The 16,284-nt window shown below is 57.9% G+C and overlaps 2 protein-coding genes across 3 annotated transcripts; one reads left to right on the plus strand and one right to left on the minus strand.

Annotated features, from left to right (window-relative positions):
• Positions 1 to 1,761: 1,761 nt before the first annotated feature.
• Klhl40 (kelch like family member 40) lies at positions 1,762 to 7,055 on the plus strand. Its single transcript, XM_006982901.4, has 6 exons — positions 1,762 to 2,984; positions 3,814 to 3,974; positions 4,269 to 4,376; positions 4,467 to 4,652; positions 5,888 to 6,034; positions 6,813 to 7,055. The coding sequence occupies exons 1-6, from the start codon at positions 1,833 to 1,835 to the stop codon at positions 6,922 to 6,924; spliced, it is 1,866 nt and encodes a 621-aa protein (XP_006982963.3). The 5' UTR covers positions 1,762 to 1,832; the 3' UTR covers positions 6,925 to 7,055.
• Positions 7,056 to 7,467: 412 nt separating this feature from the next.
• On the minus strand, positions 7,468 to 15,653 carry Hhatl (hedgehog acyltransferase like). Of its 2 annotated transcripts, none has more exons than XM_006982899.3 (12): positions 15,521 to 15,653; positions 13,943 to 14,061; positions 13,471 to 13,538; positions 12,952 to 13,065; positions 12,638 to 12,832; positions 12,170 to 12,379; positions 11,851 to 12,019; positions 11,378 to 11,522; positions 11,246 to 11,281; positions 8,285 to 8,486; positions 7,843 to 7,984; positions 7,468 to 7,686 (listed from the first exon to the last, which is right to left on the minus strand). In XM_006982899.3, exons 2-12 carry the CDS (start codon positions 14,046 to 14,048, stop codon positions 7,562 to 7,564), a joined length of 1,512 nt encoding a protein of 503 aa, XP_006982961.3. In that variant the 5' UTR covers positions 14,049 to 14,061; positions 15,521 to 15,653; the 3' UTR covers positions 7,468 to 7,561. The 2 variants fall into 2 exon arrangements, with proteins under 2 accessions (XP_006982961.3, XP_006982958.3); XM_006982896.4 differs by having other exon boundaries at positions 7,843 to 7,987; positions 15,521 to 15,603.
• Between the last annotated feature and the right edge of the window lie 631 nt (positions 15,654 to 16,284).

A 16,284-nucleotide genomic window follows, 5' to 3' on the forward strand; every position in this document is an offset into this window, starting at 1 on the left:
GCAGACGTAGGCTCCATAGGGGCAGTGTTCACAACTGACTCAACCACCCACAAGCTGTGTGACCTACAGTCCACACAGGCTCTGGATGGACGGTGAGCCATGCTCCAATGTTTTCCTGGGAAGCCCGGTAGGGACTGAGCACCGTACAATCTGCCATAAACCAAAATACGGCATTAAGTCATCTGGTGGCTGTAAATTAATTTTTCAGTCAGTGTCTTCTATTCAGGACTTTGGAAAGTGAGGCTGTGATCACAGACATTTTTACTCACTTGGGGAGGGTTCTTCAAGTTGTCAGAGATGGGTGTGTCTGCTCTGGCTCAGGCGTGTGGCAGTTGTACAACCCAGCAGATGACTGCCCCGTTGTCTAGAAATGCCCCACTGTCCAGAGCTGGATGGAGACCTCCCAGCCTGCCCCAAGACAGCCCTTGACGTTGCAGAAAGGTGGGCAGCCCACCTCCGGAGCCCGACCAAGTACGTGTCCCTATAGGACTGGGGGACTGTCAGCTGCGCTACTCATGAGGGACAGGCAGTGATGGTTCTGGAATCATAAAAGGGGAGGTGACTCAGTCCCCCCCCCCCCGTCTTTTCTCCTATCCCCCCACAAGCTCAAGGTTAAAAACAAGTGACTCAGAGGCATGGTGGGGGGAGTGCTCCATTACACCTCCTACCAATGTCCCAGGGCTAAATTTAACCCACAGCTGCAGCCTTTGGAGCTCGGGGAATGCGTTCATCTCAGAGGCTAAAGCCCAAGTGTGTGGGCTGGGAGGTGGACGGGAGTCCAGAGCAAGGTGGGCATTGAGATTGGCTGTGCCTAGTCTCAGCCCAACTCCTCAAATCACAAACAGGCTTGCAGGGGCCCAAGGCCAGGCAGGAACACTATAAGCCTAAAGTGGACGAAGGACAATGGGCACAGACAGACAGACAGACAGGCAAAGTCCCTGAGCACTATACAGACTGTGGGAAATGCCACTATTTAGACTTCACAATTCTGAATGTCATTCCCTAGAATATTAAGAATTTGAAGGTCTAAACACCCAGAATAGCAGCATCCTAAGACACTAGTTTCCCGGCAGGCCTGACACCTCTGAGTGCTCCTTGGCGCATGCTGCCCCGGGGTCTCTGGCCCTCAGCAGAGCTGAGCTGAGGCCCTTGGATTCTAGCGCTTCTCCCTCATTGAATGGGAGGGGAAACTGAGGCTCAATGGAGAAACACCTACCCTTATTGACTTAACGGGTTTCTTTAAGAAAAGGCAAAGTCTCTGAGCTGGGGCAGAGAGGAAACCCATTCTTATTTTGAAAGTGGGCACCAAGGTTTCTAAACAGTGATTGCCAAGGCCACGTTCACCGAGCAGGAAACTCATAGGTACTGTAACCAGGAGTAGTCACGTGAGATACGCTCTGTGAGGACGGCTGTGAGCACACAAGCCTGGAAGGCAGGGTCCTGGAAGAGAGGCTCTGTGGACTTCAGCCCGGGGCCAGAGTTGCCGTCATGTGCAGTGGCATGTCTATACTAAGGAATCCAGAGGCAAGGCTTCCCTGGGTTCTGGTGGCAAATAGGGCCGAGAGACTTCCAGTTCTGGAAGAGCCCAGACCCCACCCTCACCCCATGAGCCCCAGCGCTGAGTCAAGGCTGCTCAGGGAAAGGGCCTCTGCCCAGCTGTCCCCGGTGCGTCATGTGCAGGAGGCCAAGTGGCTCCTCTTACAGGGTCCGGGCATCCTCTATATATAGCCCAGCACAGACAGCTGCGCAGTCAGTGCCTGACCCACAGGACAACAGAGGTGTGCAGAGCAGCCCCTGACACACAGGCTTGCTGCGGTCTAGGGAGCCGCACTATGACGCTGGGCTTGGAGCAGGCTGAGGAGCAGCGGCTGTACCAGCAGACGCTCCTTCAGGACGGCCTCAAGGACATGCTGGACCACGGCAAGTTCCTGGACTGCGTGGTGCGCGTGGGCGAGCGCGAGTTCCCGTGCCACCGCCTGGTACTGGCCGCCTGCAGCCCCTACTTTCGCGCGCGCTTCCTGGCAGAGCCCGACGGCGCACGCGAGCTGCGCCTGGAGGAGGTGTCGCCCGACGTGGTGTCCCAGGTGCTGCACTATCTGTACACATCGGAGATCGCGCTGGACGAGGCAAGCGTGCAGGACCTCTTCGCCGCGGCGCACCGATTCCAGATCCCGTCCATCTTCACCATCTGCGTGTCGTTCCTTCAGAAGCGCCTGTGCTTGGCCAATTGCCTGGCTGTCTTCCGCCTCGGCCTCCTACTAGATTGTGCGCGCCTGGCGGTGGCAGCGCGCGACTTCATCTGCTCGCGCTTCCCGCTGGTGGCGCGCGACAGCGACTTCCTGGGGCTCTCGGCTGATGAACTGATCGCCATCATCTCCAGCGACGGCCTCAATGTGGAAAAGGAGGAGGCGGTGTTCGAGGCGGTGATGCGCTGGGCCGGCAGCGGCGATGCCGAGGCACAGGGGGAGCGTCAGCGCGCACTGCCTACCGTCTTTGAGAGCATTCGCTGCCGCCTGCTGCCTCGCGCCTTCCTGGAGAGCCGCGTGGAGCGCCATCCACTCGTGCGCGCCCAGCCCGAGCTGTTGCGCAAGGTGCAGATGGTGAAGGATGCACATGAGGGCCGCCTCACTACACTACGCAAGAAGAAGAAGGAGAAGGGCGAGAAAACCGTCCAGGCCAAGGAGGCCAACCAGGGCGCAGCAGACGCCAAGGCTGAGGACGATGAGGAACGCGTACTGCCTGGGATCCTCAATGATACCCTACGCTTCGGCATGTTCCTGCAAGACCTCATCTTCATGATCAGCGAGGAGGGTGCAGTGGCCTACGACCCAGCCGCCAACGAATGCTACTGTGCATCTCTGTCCACCCAGATCCCCAAGAACCACGTCAGCCTGGTGACCAAGGAGAACCAGGTCTTCGTGGCCGGTGGCCTCTTCTACAATGAGGACAACAAGGAGGACCCTATGAGTGCTTACTTTCTGCAGGTGATTGGCCAGCCCTGGGAGTGCTGGGTCTGGATACTAGGAGGCGGCCTTGGAGTGTGGGAGGGGCGTGTGTCTACTTGAGCGCTCTCTTTAGATATACGACCTTTAACTGGCAGCCACTTATTTAAAGCGGGGAGAGTCAAAGGCAGTTTCCAAAGAGCTGTGCAAGTCTGGTGACTGTGTTTGGGGGTCGTGGGGCCCAGTATGCAGCAATCTGGGGAGACGGAGGCCCTGGTGCTGCATGGGGGTTGGCGGTCAGAGACAGAGTAGTGAGCCGGGCCTTGGCAGAAGTGCCAGGACAGGGTGCGAAACACAGTATCACACAGAAGGCACCTTGTCTTCTTCTTTCAGTGTCCAGGGCAAGAAACTGGGGCTCAGGAGGGACTGGGTGAGGGGACAGCCTGGCCCAGTGGTGTGGGACCCTGTGGTCTTGAGCCTTGTCAGGCCGCCACAGTCCTCACAGTTGGAGCAGGAGAGGCTCCCCCAGGCTGGCTACGGTGTGAAGCATCTTCTCTCTGGGCCTCTTACATAGGACACTCACTGTTCTTCCTGCGTGATGAAGCCGAACAGACATCAAGTGTCCATTCACACAATTCGGGGTCCTTGTGCCTGTAACCACAGGGGTCAGGCAGATGCAGAAGGTGGGGTGGAAAGCTTGTAAATTTTAAGGGGTGGGAAGCCTGGAGCAGAGGGTCACCAAAGAGTCAAGGCCACGGGAGGACCCCATCTTAGAGGGGAAAACTCCTCTCCATGGGATTTGGCTGAGCTGGGCCAGGAGGTTAGTACAGGAGTTTGGTGTGGCTGACCCAAGGGTGCCACCTGCCCACAGTTTGACCATTTGGACTCTGAGTGGCTGGGGATGCCGCCACTCCCCTCACCGCGCTGCCTCTTCGGCCTGGGGGAGGCTCTCAACGCCATCTACGTGGTCGGTGGCCGGGAGCTCAAGGACAGCGAGGACAGCCTGGACTCAGTCCTGTGCTATGACAGGCTGTAAGTGGGCAGGGTGAGGCTGCCTTGGGGACAGGGTGGTGTGGGGCAGGGTCCTGGGGAGGGGCTGGGATCGCTGGAGCAGCCACGGGGGCCGCACAGGTGCACAACCATTGGGTGGAGACCTGAAAATAGATCCTCGACAGAGGGGCAGGCAGGCTAGTGCAAAGGCCCAAGACATAAGAGGGGGGGCCAGGGATGCACTGAATGCATTTGACGTGTGTTGTGGGTGTGGGTGCCGAGAACCAGACTTGATGTCGCCTTGAGCCGCGCTCCAGTCTCTCCTGTCCCCTCCAGGTCATTCAAGTGGGGTGAATCGGACTCACTGCCCTATGCAGTATACGGCCACGCGGTGCTTTCCCACATGGACCTCGTCTACGTCATTGGCGGCAAAGGCAAGGACAGGTGAGGTTCAGGCTGGTGGAGCCTCTGTGTGGCTGAGGGGACAGGCAGTTGTCACCGCCCCCTCTCTCCATTCACCCTGTCGGCCCACAGGAAATGCTTAAGCACGATGTGTGTCTATGACCCCAAGAAGTTTGAGTGGAAGGAGCTGGCGCCCATGCAGACAGCCCGCTCACTCTTCGGGGCCACCGTCCATGACGGCCGCATCTTTGTGGCTGCAGGGGTGACAGACACAGGACTTACCAGCTCCACGGAGGTGTACAGCATTGCCGACAACAAGTAGGTCGTCCCCCCCCCCCCGCCTCCACAGCTGCTCGCCTGAGTCAGCCCTGTCTGCCCTGCTGAGGGTCATAGACCCAGGTCCTCACGTTGATTTGGGACATTGGCATAGAAGTCGTCCCTCTCCTCTGAGGCTTCCCTGCAGGAGTCTACAGAAGGGCTCCCAGGGTGAGGTGGGGTGGGGGTGACAGTTTCCTCCTTTGGGGATTGCTGCCAGGACATGGGCTGGCTCTGAGGCTGCAGCACTGAGCCAGGAGTTCAGGAGAGAGAAGCCACCTGGACCCATCCAGCTAAGATGGCGGTTAGTGGGTACCCAACACCCAAAGGTGGGGCTCCTAGAGGAAGAGCCATGCTCAGGAGAATGGGGGTTGGTGGGTGAAGGGATGTGGGAGGGTTCTGGGATGGGATAGGTGAAATGTCTCCTAGGAGTTTAAGCTCCATGGCTCGCCGGCTGCCACAGGACAGGACATTTCTCAGAGACGGGTCTGGTTGCAGCCGTGACGAGGGGCAATAGACTCCTCGGGTGGGAATGTGTTAGGGAAAGGGCCACGGAAAGGCAGTGGAGCGAGCGTGGCTTCTGAGGAGTGGGGCAGGCAGAGGAGCTGCATTCCCAGTCATCGAGGTTAATGCTGGGGAGGGTGTTGGATGGGAAAGAGGGTGAAATGCATGCTTCCGAGTAAGTCTAAGAGGCCAGTTGTTGGGGGAGCCCTGGGGGGTAGGCAGCAAGTTGAAGATCCGTTCAGGAAATGTAGATTCAGGGTGTGCGGGAGAAAGCCAGGGAGCAGACACCAGGAGAACCACCAGGATGTCTCAGAGGAGAAGGATGGAGGGCATTCCAAGGAACAGGGCCATCAGTGGCAGGCAACCACAGCCTGGGCCTGAGTCCAGCCGCACTGGGGGGCTGAGTTCACAGGTGTAGGGATATATGTATATGTATATGTATATATATATGTATATGTATATGTATATGTATATGTATATGTATATATACATAGTGGGGCTATCCATTCACTATGCAGGGTAAATGGAATGGCAAAGAGATGGGGAAGGGGGGGACCGGGAAGGGGAGGGAAGTAAAGGTCAGAGTGAATGGGGGCATGGCTGGGATGACCAAGCATCGTAGGTGGTCGAAGGGCTGCAACCTGGAATTCGGATTTCCCGGGGTGATGGATGCTTGGAAGGTGGGAGCAGTGGCCGCTGAAGCCCTAGATAACTCTCCTCTCCCCTGCCCCTAGGTGGTCCTCCTTTGAGGCCTTCCCACAGGAACGCAGCTCGCTCAGCCTGGTCAGCCTAGCTGGCACTCTCTACGCCCTGGGTGGCTTTGCCACTCTGGAGACCGAGTCTGGAGAGCTGGTCCCCACGGAACTCAATGACATATGGAGGTGAGCCCAGCCTTAAGATCTGAGGGGATCCTGAGTGTCCCAAGGCAGGGTCAGCAAACACAGCTGCTCCACCCTGGCTTCTCACAAGCCCTTGAGGAGAGTGACATGTGGCCTGCCCCACTGTGGAGCACCGGTAGGTCACAGACAGGAGCCAATCCTAAGCTTCAGGCACAGACCCAGAGTCTGTCCTCCCCGTTTTCTGGGGTGCTTTGTTTAGGAGTGGGAGTTAGCTGGATCCAGGCTCCAAGAGCTTTTTTTCTTTTTCCACACCCCTTCCTGGTGTGGGGAAGAAGGCCATCATCTCAGGGACTTCTTCAGTGTACAGAAGCTTCAGGAGGAGAGACTTGAATTTGGGGACTGGAAGTCTTCCCAGAGGGCAGTGAACTTTGAGGAATGTGGGGACCTTGGGGTGGCTTTTCCTGGGAGGGGGCTACTTTACACTGCTGGGTGTCTTCTTATGGTATCTCGTGGGGAATCTCACTTTTTTGAGACAGGGTTTCTCTGTGTAGTTTTGGTGCCTCTCCTGGATCTTTCTCTGTAGACCAGGCTGGCCTCGAACTCACAGAGATCCGCCTGCCTCTGCCTCCCGAGTGCTGGGATTAAAGGTGTGCGCCACCACTGCCTGGCGAGGATCCCACTTTTAAGCTTGTGAAGACTGTTTAGAAATAGAAATACTTGGAGGTGGGCCCAGGGCACCAGCTACCCCTCCTTGCAGGGTCCCTGCCTGGCCTCAGTTGATAAAGCTCCCATCCTTGTACCCACTTTCCCTTCCCCTCAGATTCAATGAGGACGAGAAGAAGTGGGAGGGGGTCCTTCGGGAGATCGCCTATGCGGCTGGCGCCACTTTCCTCCCTGTTCGCCTCAACGTGCTTCGCCTGACCAAGATGTGACCAGTGCAAGGCCCTAACTGAGCCTCCTTCCTGTCCTGTGGCCTCACAACAAATGCCTTGTGGGATCCAGAGAGGAGCTGGGAGAGGCCAGTATGAGCCAAGGAGGCTACTTCAGTCAGGAAAGTGATGGAAGGGATTTCTCCATGTCTCCTCAAGGACTGAAAAGCTAGGCAGGAACCCCAGGCTGTGTTCTGGCTCTGCCCATGTTGGCTGTGTGTGCCCATTACGTCTCCTAAGGGACTCAGTGTCTGTGCCCATCATATGGGAGTGTCTGTTTTTGGCACCTTCTGGTGTTAACCCAGACCTCCCTTAGGAAGCCCAGGGGCAATAAACTGCCTTCTGAGCATCTAACCCAGGGTCTAGAATTAGCCACCACAAAGAGCCAATGTCTAGAGGGCTGAAGATTAGGGGCTTGAATATACCAGTGTTGGGCTGTCAACGTGGGTGGCCCTGCCCTCACAGGACACCCCATCATGTCCTGTGAATGGCCCTTCCCCCAAAGCCTGGAACCATCAGCCCAGAATGGACAAGAAGCCAGTAGAATACCATGGTAGAAAAGTCTTTTATTCTGTTGGTCAGGCCCCATGGCCTGGGGCCCAGACGCAGCTGAGCAGAGCCCAGTCCTCTGTCCCCACCCCTACTCCAGCTTCTCCTTGTCCTTCCTCTGCTCTTCCTCCAAAGCCAAGGTTCGCTCACGCTCCTTTACCAGCTGGACACCACAGTAGGTGACAAACAAGACGGCCAGCGTGGTCTGGGGGAAGCCTGTTGGAGGAGGAGCCACGCCCCTGAAGCCTCCCATCCAGGAGACTCTGCATCCTACCCCAACCCCTGCTGAGTCCCTTGGGTGCTAGGGTGCTGTGTGCGTGTTGGGTAGACCAGAGGTTCCTGTCCTCGTGTGAGACTGGGCACATCCCTTACCTGTAAGTATCAGGCGTCGGGCAACCAGCTCTGTGAACTCAAGGCTGTTGAGACTCACAAGATTGTACATGATGATAGCCCAGAAGTTTAGAGCCCCGCAGAGGGCCCGGACCCTGCGAGACATCTGCTCTGATAGCCGGGCCTGCTGTCCAAGAATGTGTCGACAAGAAGGTCAGGAGAGAGGGACACGGTCAGCCATGGTCACTCAGGCCCAGGGGAACAGTAAGAGCTGAACCATGCAGCCAAGCCTTGCCCACTCAGCAGCCAGGGAGACCCAGTTCCCACTAGGTGAAACACTGCCCTGGCGAACAAGAGAGGTTTAGGGAGAAAGTTCTGGACCAGGGACCAGGCGTGCCTGGATGACTCCGGGAAGCAGCAGGGCCGCCACCTCCTGTGACCTAGCTGATCCCAGCCAATCCCAGCCCTGGACCTTCCTACCCACCTCGATTTGCGCCAATGGTCCGCATTCTGCCAGCTTCTGCACCCAGAGCTCGAAATTGAGGCCAAAGCAGTTAAGGACAGACCACAGGTAGACGATGTCACAAGGCCCAAGCCACAGAGTGGTGACGACAAACGTGGCCACGGAGGCAGCCAGCTCTGGGATCACAGCAGAATGATCCCCACCAATGTGGTCATACACATACCTGCAGAAAAGATGGGAGAGGGGCCTGCAGGAGTGTGGGGACAGACAGGACACACAGCAGGGCGGCATGTGGTACATCAACCTCTGGGAATCACCTGTACCTCCTCTGCCCAGCTCCAAACTGTGGAGGGGCGGACTTGGACCTTCATATCTGCAGCTGGATTTGTCTAGTTCCTAGTTCTGTCTCATCCAGACCCGAGATTTTCAGGACGGTCTGTGAATGACCCAAGGCTCGGTCTCGTCACTAGTCTGCTCCTGTCTCACTCTGGAGGCTGCTTCTCCCGTCCCCACTCCTGCCAGCTCCCAGCCCCAACTCAGCCAAGGCTCATCACCTGACAGGTGTCGGGCTGTAGGTTGTAGTCAAGATTCTGGATTCCCCTCATCCCCAACATACAAGCCACAGGTCCTGTCAGCTCTGCTGGGTCTTGACCCTCTGCGTCACCACTGCTGTCCTTCAGGGGCTTCCTAGTCCTGCTTTTGCCTTTTACCCCCACTCCATTCTCTACAAATGCTTTAAGGGTGCAGCTCCTGGGGCTGGAGGAATGTCTCAGCAGTCGAGTGTGTACTGCTCTTCCAGAGGACCGGGTTCATTTCCCGGCACCCACATCAGGTGGCTCACAACTGCCTGTGACTTCAGTTCCAGGAGATCCAATGCCCTCTTCTGGCCTCTGTAGACACCTACCGGTGTGTGGTGCACATGCACGCATTAAGGCCCACCCACGTATACATAAAATAATAAAATAAATCTTGTTTTAAACTGTGGCTCAGATCCCGTCAGTCTACGATTCACCCTCCAATAATAAAGGAAGCTCTTTATGGTATGTGTCCTTCTCCTGCCTGACTTCACACTCCTTCCCTCGTGAGCTGGGCCTGCCAGGCTGGCCCTTCGGGTCTTCAGACACAACTGTTTCACACTTCAAGAGTCCACACTTTTTTTTCTCTGACTTCATATAAGCCTGAGTTCAAACGTGTTCTCTCAGAGGCCCGCCCAGGCTCCAGTCTAAAGAAACTTCCAGCCGCGGGCCACTGCCCTGTTACACCATTTTCCTTCCACACTCTGCTCTTTAGACTCGTGTGTGTGTGTGTGTGTGTGTGTGTGTGTGTGTGTGTGTGTGTGTGTGTTTCTTCACCTGCTTGTGGCCCGTTCTCCTCAATGGACTGTAAGCTCCATGGGTTTGCCTCATGCATTACTGTATTTGTGCCACACAAGTGCCTGCCACACACAGTGCCTGCCACACACAGTGCCTGCCACACACAGTGCCTGCCACGCACAGTGCCTGCCACGCACAGTGCCTGCCACACACAGTGCCTGCCACGCACAGTGCCTGCCACACACAGTGCCTGCCACACACAGTGCCTACCACACACAGTGCCTGCCACACAATGGGTGCTCAACAAATACCAGCTTTTCACTCCCTGACCTCATTTCCAAGGCTTGTCCACCTTATCTTCTCCGCACACTCCCAGGATCATACCCCAGTTTGAATTCTCATCCTTCTGAATTCCTACTCTGCCCAGTGAACCTTCATCCGGTCACCCCCGGAATCTTATAGAATCTCGACCACCCCTCCCAGGAGGCTCACAGCCACCACATCATCACAATCTCTTGCTTCTTCCTGCTCACCCACCTGGAGACTCCAGCCCCCCCCCCCCAACACACACACACATGAATGCACGCCATGAGGTTTCCTTCCTCATGGATTCTAAATGCTCTCCCCCCAGTCCCTCCTGGGCTCTCTCCAGTCAGCTTTATCTTCCTGCTTGGAAATGGACACTGCACTCCTGGCCTCCTGCAAGAGGTGATGTCCGCCCTTACCCTGTGTCTCTCAGCCGGCACCCTTGCCTGCCTCAGCATCTGTGACTAACCTGGCCGTTCTCCTCTTCCCCCATGCTCTCTCCTGCTGCCTCTCTCCTCCTCCGGCTTTTCAGGGCCGACCTCTGTCCTCGGGACCCGGTTCTATCAATCACCCCCAATGCCCAGTCGTGTCCCACTCCTCCCTGAAGCTGATCTTCTGGCCTCCCGTGAAGGCCCAGGCTGCCCTTGCAAGCCCTCAGCTCCTCTCCCTGCCGGCCTCTTTGAGGCAGGTGGGAGCCTCCCGCTGCCAGCACCAGCCCTCCTTGGCTCGTGGCAGCACCCACATAGGAGCCTCCATGCCCGCACACTCTCCTTTGGCTTCCAGGGGTTCACATAGGCACGTCCTCTTCTGCTGACCACATCTTTTCACGTCTTTTCTGGATCTTCTTCAGCCCCTGCCGGAGTCCCTGTGGGCCCAATGCTGCTGCCCCTGTCCTCCTCACCTCACTCCCCTCCTTAGGACCCAGGCTCTCTGAGACCGAGTCCAGGAGACCCTTTGCCCAACTCATAACGCTCAGTGGATGGAAGACCATCGTTCCTTCAGGCTTCTCTTGACTCCGGACCCTCAGGCCTAAACACTTCCCCAAGTCTCCACAGGATGTCAACTAGACATTTCTGTGTGAAATGTCCCGACCAGCTTCCCAGGTGGCAGGCAGGAATTTGGGGCTCCCTAGATACCCCCACTAAACATGACCTCCCACCAAGCGGCCAGTATGTCTCTGCTCCCACCATTTCTGGGGCCCCCACAAAGTCCAAAGCTCTCTGTCTGTCACCCAGGCAGCTGGCACAGCCTCCTCACTGCCGCCTGCTTCCTCTGGCCCAGAGCCAATCTCTGAAACAATCCGTGGCCCCAGCCAGTTTGACTGCCTAGCAGGAAGGCTGCTACCATTCATTCTCCAACTCACTTGCAAAGCCAGTCATTGATGCCACGGTCGAAGTGCCTGTGGGGAGAGCATATGAGCATGGATTTGCCAGATGCAGAGCCTGGGGCGTGGGGACGAAGCTAAGGAAGGATGGGGGCCAGTGTCTTTACTCACGTTTCCCCGAAGACATAGAGTGCGGTGATGCACTTAGGAGGCTGAGGAGGGTCCAGGTGGTCCAGGCGCGCCACAGTGTTGACAACACCAAAGAGGACCGCTGCCTTCACCCAGTCATACACCAGGTTTGAGTAGGCCAGGCCAGCTGGGGACAGGTGACATCACTCTGGGGATCCGTGCACTGGCCGCCCCATATCCTGAGCCTCGCCTCCTCCATGGACAGAGAGGCTTGTTTCTGTCCCACACCTACCCCCATAGAGATAGACCCTGCACCTCCCTGGAGGTGTGTGCCAGGCCCCACCGACCCTGAAACCAGCCACACCCCTCAAGTGGCACCTGCAGCTGGGGAGACTAAGGGCTTTATGGGATGCAACAAATGTGAGTCCTTCACATTTCAAAGCCTTGGTATCCCTGGGTGTTACATGCTTGGGAGTGTTTCTGGTGGCCCTGCCTCCATCCCATGGGGGACCCACCAAGGGCACTGTCTGGGAGGCGGCTGGCAAACTTAAGGTCGCTGGGAATGGTGAGGATGTAGAAGAAGTGGAAGAAGATGTCCACAGCCACGATGGCTGCCGCGCTGAGTCCGGCCTGGGCCTGGATGCGCCACAGCTCTCCTTCTGGCCTCACTGGCTCCTGGCTCACCTGGAGGGGTAAAACCCTGCCTGAGAGAGGAGCCACAAGTGGCCTGAGGATGGGGTGCTCGTGCTTGGGGAGCTATGTCTGAGACAGGACCCTTGTCAGGAAAAGGAGACCCAGGCGTGAGTGCTCTGTGAGCCCACGGCATTCCCTTACCTGAGCATGGAAGCGGTCGAAGGTCATGATGGGCCCGAAGAAGAAGAAGGGCAGGTAGAAATTGTACTTGAGCAGGTCAGCAAGGGAGTAGCGGCGGTCGGGGTGGGCACAGCTCTCCAGCGCGAAGCTGGTGCAGCGAAGCACCGTGAAGCCGCTGCCTCCGTGGAACAGGACGTCTTGAAGATCAAAGGTGCCTGTTACAAACCCACTCTGGAAGGAGACAGCAAGCCTGTGGCTCACCAGTGGGCCCATGCTTCTGGGGAGAGCCCCTTACCAGCCTCCTGGAGGAGCTGGGCCTGGTCCTGCCAGGTAAGACCGGCTTTAGCTCAGCAACACAACAGAGCAAGGGTCAGACTGTGGGGCAAGCAGCCGCCTTACTCAAGACAGGAGGAGACACTGAGGAAATGCTTGGGAATACTCAAGAGACAAGGCCTTTGGGGTCTTATCCTACCCCTCCATCCTCTGTACCTGCCAAGAGATCAGGGGGTCCATCTTGAAGGAGGCCAGGCTGGCCAGACCAAGGGCAAGGCACAGCCAGGGCTGGCCCAAGAGTGAGGCCACATAGAGGCCCACACAGTGGCCGAGAAGCAGCAACAGGTACCATGGGCCCATTGTGCCCACCACAGCCAGGACTCCGTACACAGCATACATCCAGGAGCGGAGCTGTGGACACGGGCAGGCCTCAGTTAACCTCCCTGGACCTTGGGGTGAATTTCCCGCAGTCTCTGGGGGGCTAAGGAGGGGCAAGCAGGAGGAGGCTAAGTACCGCAGACCCAGCTCACCTGGGGGGCCACCATGGTGCAGAGTTTGGCAAACAGCACGTGTCCCGAGAGAGCAAAGACAATGATGTTTCGGAAGCTGGTGAACCACATCACCCACTCGAAGTCAGCCACATCCTGAGTAACCCGAGCAGGAGAAGGTGAGGTACAGACGGGCAGTGGGGGGGGGGGGTAAGGAGCTCCTGCCCCAGGTTCTGAGGACAGACACCTCACCCTGAGGGAGGTGCCCGGGAACACAGGAAGAAGGAATGGAGGAGGGGCCCTAAGGAGGGGCCTGCTCCTCAAAGGTCTGTCCCTCTGCACTTGGCACATGGCTGATAGTCTACCCCTGTTGCCTCGTTCTGGAAGGCAGGTCCAGAGGGCCAACGTGAGCGTTTTGTCCTAGGGGACCCATTTCCTAATGAGCATGAAGGTCCTGAAGTTCAAGGCAGAGCCCTCCTTGCCGTAAGGCATGAGAACTAGAAACTGGGAAAGATGTGAGGTGAGATGTGTCTGGGTATCTGAGAGGTGTGGGAGACCTACCATCTTCCGGCCCAGGTACTCCCAGCCAGGTCGCACAGACTCCCGGAAGGCCTTCCTGTGGGCCCCATCTGAGAACAAAGTGTGACCTCTGAGTAGAGGCCTCTCGTGTGCCTTCCACCCCACCCAGAGGAGAGGGGAAAGGGCCTCAGAGCTGCAGGGCTCTTGGGCAGAAAGCAGTGGCTGAGAGGGAGGTGAACTCTCAGGGCCCAGGACTGGGTGTTCTGCATGTCTGGGTCAGACACTCTGTCTATCCTCCCTTCTCCCCTGGACTCTATGTGTGTGTGTGTGTGTGTGTGTGTGTGTGTGTGTGTGTGTGTGTGTGTGTGTGTGTGTACCTAAAATGGTGTTCAGGACTGTGTCCAAACCCAGGGCCTAGAGAATACTCAGGGTCTGCAGCCTCCAAGTTTCTGGTCCCGTTGGTCAGAACTCTGAGGCTTTTCAGGTCCCTGTCCCAGGACCCAACCTTTATTACCTTGCGATGCCTCCAGGAGACCTCGGCCAGCGTAAGCCAGGGACCCGCTCAGCACCAGGGAGTAGAGCCCGAGCTCAGCTGCAGGCAGAGCTGTCTTGATGCCCATGGCCTGGACAGGACTGTAGGGAAAGCATGGGTGAGGGTCCCCAGCTATGTCTAGCCTCAGCTGGTGAACTCTCTGGGGTGGTGGAGTCCTCCGAGGAGACTCTGCCCCTCTTACCCCTGGGGGACTTTGTGTCAGTCGCTCTTCCCACCCAAGCATCTCCTTCCTTCCTCTGCAGCTGCCGATTCTGCTTCCTTTGAAGGTCCCCCAAGTCCAGACCTCACACAGCCCACCACCTTCCTCTCCTTCATACCTCTCTGATGGACTTGTCCAAAACGGCTCCTCCCCGACCTTGGGGGTCCTCCCCAGGGGGAGACCCTGTCTCTAGTCCATCAGCCAGTTCTCTCATCTCTCGGTGAGCCTCCCTTAGCCCCAGCAAAGCCCTGCCCACAAAGTCCCTTCTTCCTGAGATCCTGTGACGTCCCCCAGCACCAGACCTCCAGCCTCACTCAGCTCTGCCTGACCCCCTTCCTCCTCCAAGCCCCTGACCGGCGGTTTGTCTTATCCCGGATCTCTGCCTGTGTTCACCCACTGTCCCTCCTGAAGTGCTGTGTAGTCTCGCTGGCTGCTGGCTGGAGGCTGTGCTATCTGAGAACCTGGAGAAGCCCGAGCAGGGCCAGCCAGGGTCAGGCAGGAACTGGGAGGGTGCTGGCTGCTGTCCAAGGTACTGACCGGTGTCGGGTGCCCAGGATGAGCCTAGTCCTCCTGCCACCCTGCTGGGCCATCCCTGGGGCCTGGGCCACTGCCTACGCCCCTCCCACCCTCTTCAACCTGCAGCCTGCCCGGGGGTTGTGCGGGTTCAGACCTGGATCGGAGTGAAAGAGGAACACAGTGTAATGCCCTTTTGGAGATGGCTAGAGTCACTCTGTCTCCCCAACCCATGATCTTCCTTGGCCCTGCAATCAGGGCTCTGAGAGCCCACAACTTGTTATACAGACAGAGGGTGTGGGCCAGAAAGGGGCAGGGACCCAGTGAAGCCGTCCAGCCAGCTTCTCTAAAGGGCAGGTGCTCTCGGTGGGCACCACTGCCGGCCCTGCTCGCCGCAGGCCCTGACCCTCCTGGCCAGCCTCTGCACTGTGGCTGGAGGGCCGAGACACCTCTTCATCGGTAGGGTGGGGGAGGGAAGCATAGGATCAGGTTAGTGGAGCAGGAGAGTGAAACCGGAGCGGATGAAGAGAGAGCACAAAATAGCTGTGTCAGCTGCCTCCCACTCGCCACTTTCCAATTTTAGCTCCCCATGGCCGGTGGGGAGTGTCCCCAGTGAGGCCTCAGCAGGCAGCTGGCCCCCCAGCCTGGGGCCCCTCCTGATGGACCCCTGGACCTGTGCTGGCTGTGGACCCAGGGTGCCCCAGCCCACGCAGGTGCACCTGGAGTGAAGCCCACCTTTGGGGCTCTTGGTCCAGGAGAAGGGCTCTGGGGTGGGACCCACCGGCCTCAAGGGCCCCAGAAGGGCTGCACGACCAGCTTGCACTGACCTTGAAGAAGCTGCGAGGGACCCTGGCACACTGCCCACCTCGGGGCTCCGGGGTCCTGCGTCCGACTGTGAGTCTGTCGGGCTGGCTGAGCTGTGGGGCCACAGTGGGGTGTGTCCAGCTCTGGGGTCCCCACCCCCTGGAGGCTAGAGCGGTGAGTGGTGACAGCAAGAGGGGGAAGGGGGAGGAGGAGGTGGCCTTCCTGGAGTGGAGCAGACCGTTTGTGGAGCAGAGCCGAGTGCTGCAGTACTGTTGGCCACAGGGAGCCGCAGGGAGCGGCGGGGAGGATGGGGCGGCTGATGGGAGAGGGAAGGGGTTTTTGGAGATAGAGGCTCAGATAGGGGCACCTGAGCCTCACCTGACCTCCTTCTCCTCAGGCCAGGAAAGCCTGTGCATCTCTTTGTGCTCCGTGCCAGGACCTCTTCTTTCAGGAAGCTCTCCAGGCTCTCTGCAGTAGTAGTCTGCCCCACCCCCAATACAGTCCCTGGCACCTGTACAGTGTGTGTGCAATCCTGCAAACTGTGAACTCCGGATGTCACCCCTACCTGTGACCTCTAGATTGTCCAGGGCAGGCCCATCTAGTCCCCGCTGTGTGTCTTCATCCTGACAAGACCCTGGGATAGATAGGCATTGGTGCTTAGGGGGAGGGGAAGGGCTGACTTTTCTGATAGAATTGGAACTGGCAAGGACCACGGGGCTGAGAGGCTCCAGTACCCCAGCCTTGTGCTCACACCTAGTTGTGTGGATGAGTGCCATCAGGGTCACCT

This window comes from Peromyscus maniculatus, chromosome 7, assembly GCF_049852395.1.
Source record: "Peromyscus maniculatus bairdii isolate BWxNUB_F1_BW_parent chromosome 7, HU_Pman_BW_mat_3.1, whole genome shotgun sequence".
Classification (NCBI taxonomy): domain Eukaryota; kingdom Metazoa; phylum Chordata; class Mammalia; order Rodentia; family Cricetidae; genus Peromyscus; species Peromyscus maniculatus.

Bases quoted from the DNA above. Each gene is read 5' to 3' on its own strand.
- Klhl40 (XM_006982901.4), top strand. From the start codon at position 1,833: ATGACGCTGGGCTTGGAGCAGGCTGAGGAGCAGCGGCTGTACCAGCAG. The intron at 2,985-3,813 runs GTGATTGGCCAG...ACCTGCCCACAG, and splicing joins TGAGTGCTTACTTTCTGCAG to TTTGACCATTTGGACTCTGA. The intron at 6,035-6,812 runs GTGAGCCCAGCC...CCTTCCCCTCAG, and splicing joins GAACTCAATGACATATGGAG to ATTCAATGAGGACGAGAAGA.
- Hhatl (XM_006982896.4), bottom strand. From the start codon at position 14,048: ATGGGCATCAAGACAGCTCTGCCTGCAGCTGAGCTCGGGCTCTACTCC. The intron at 13,066-13,470 runs GTAGGTCTCCCA...CGGGTTACTCAG, and splicing joins AGTACCTGGGCCGGAAGATG to GATGTGGCTGACTTCGAGTG. The intron at 12,833-12,951 runs GTGAGCTGGGTC...CCGTGTCCACAG, and splicing joins GCACCATGGTGGCCCCCCAG to CTCCGCTCCTGGATGTATGC.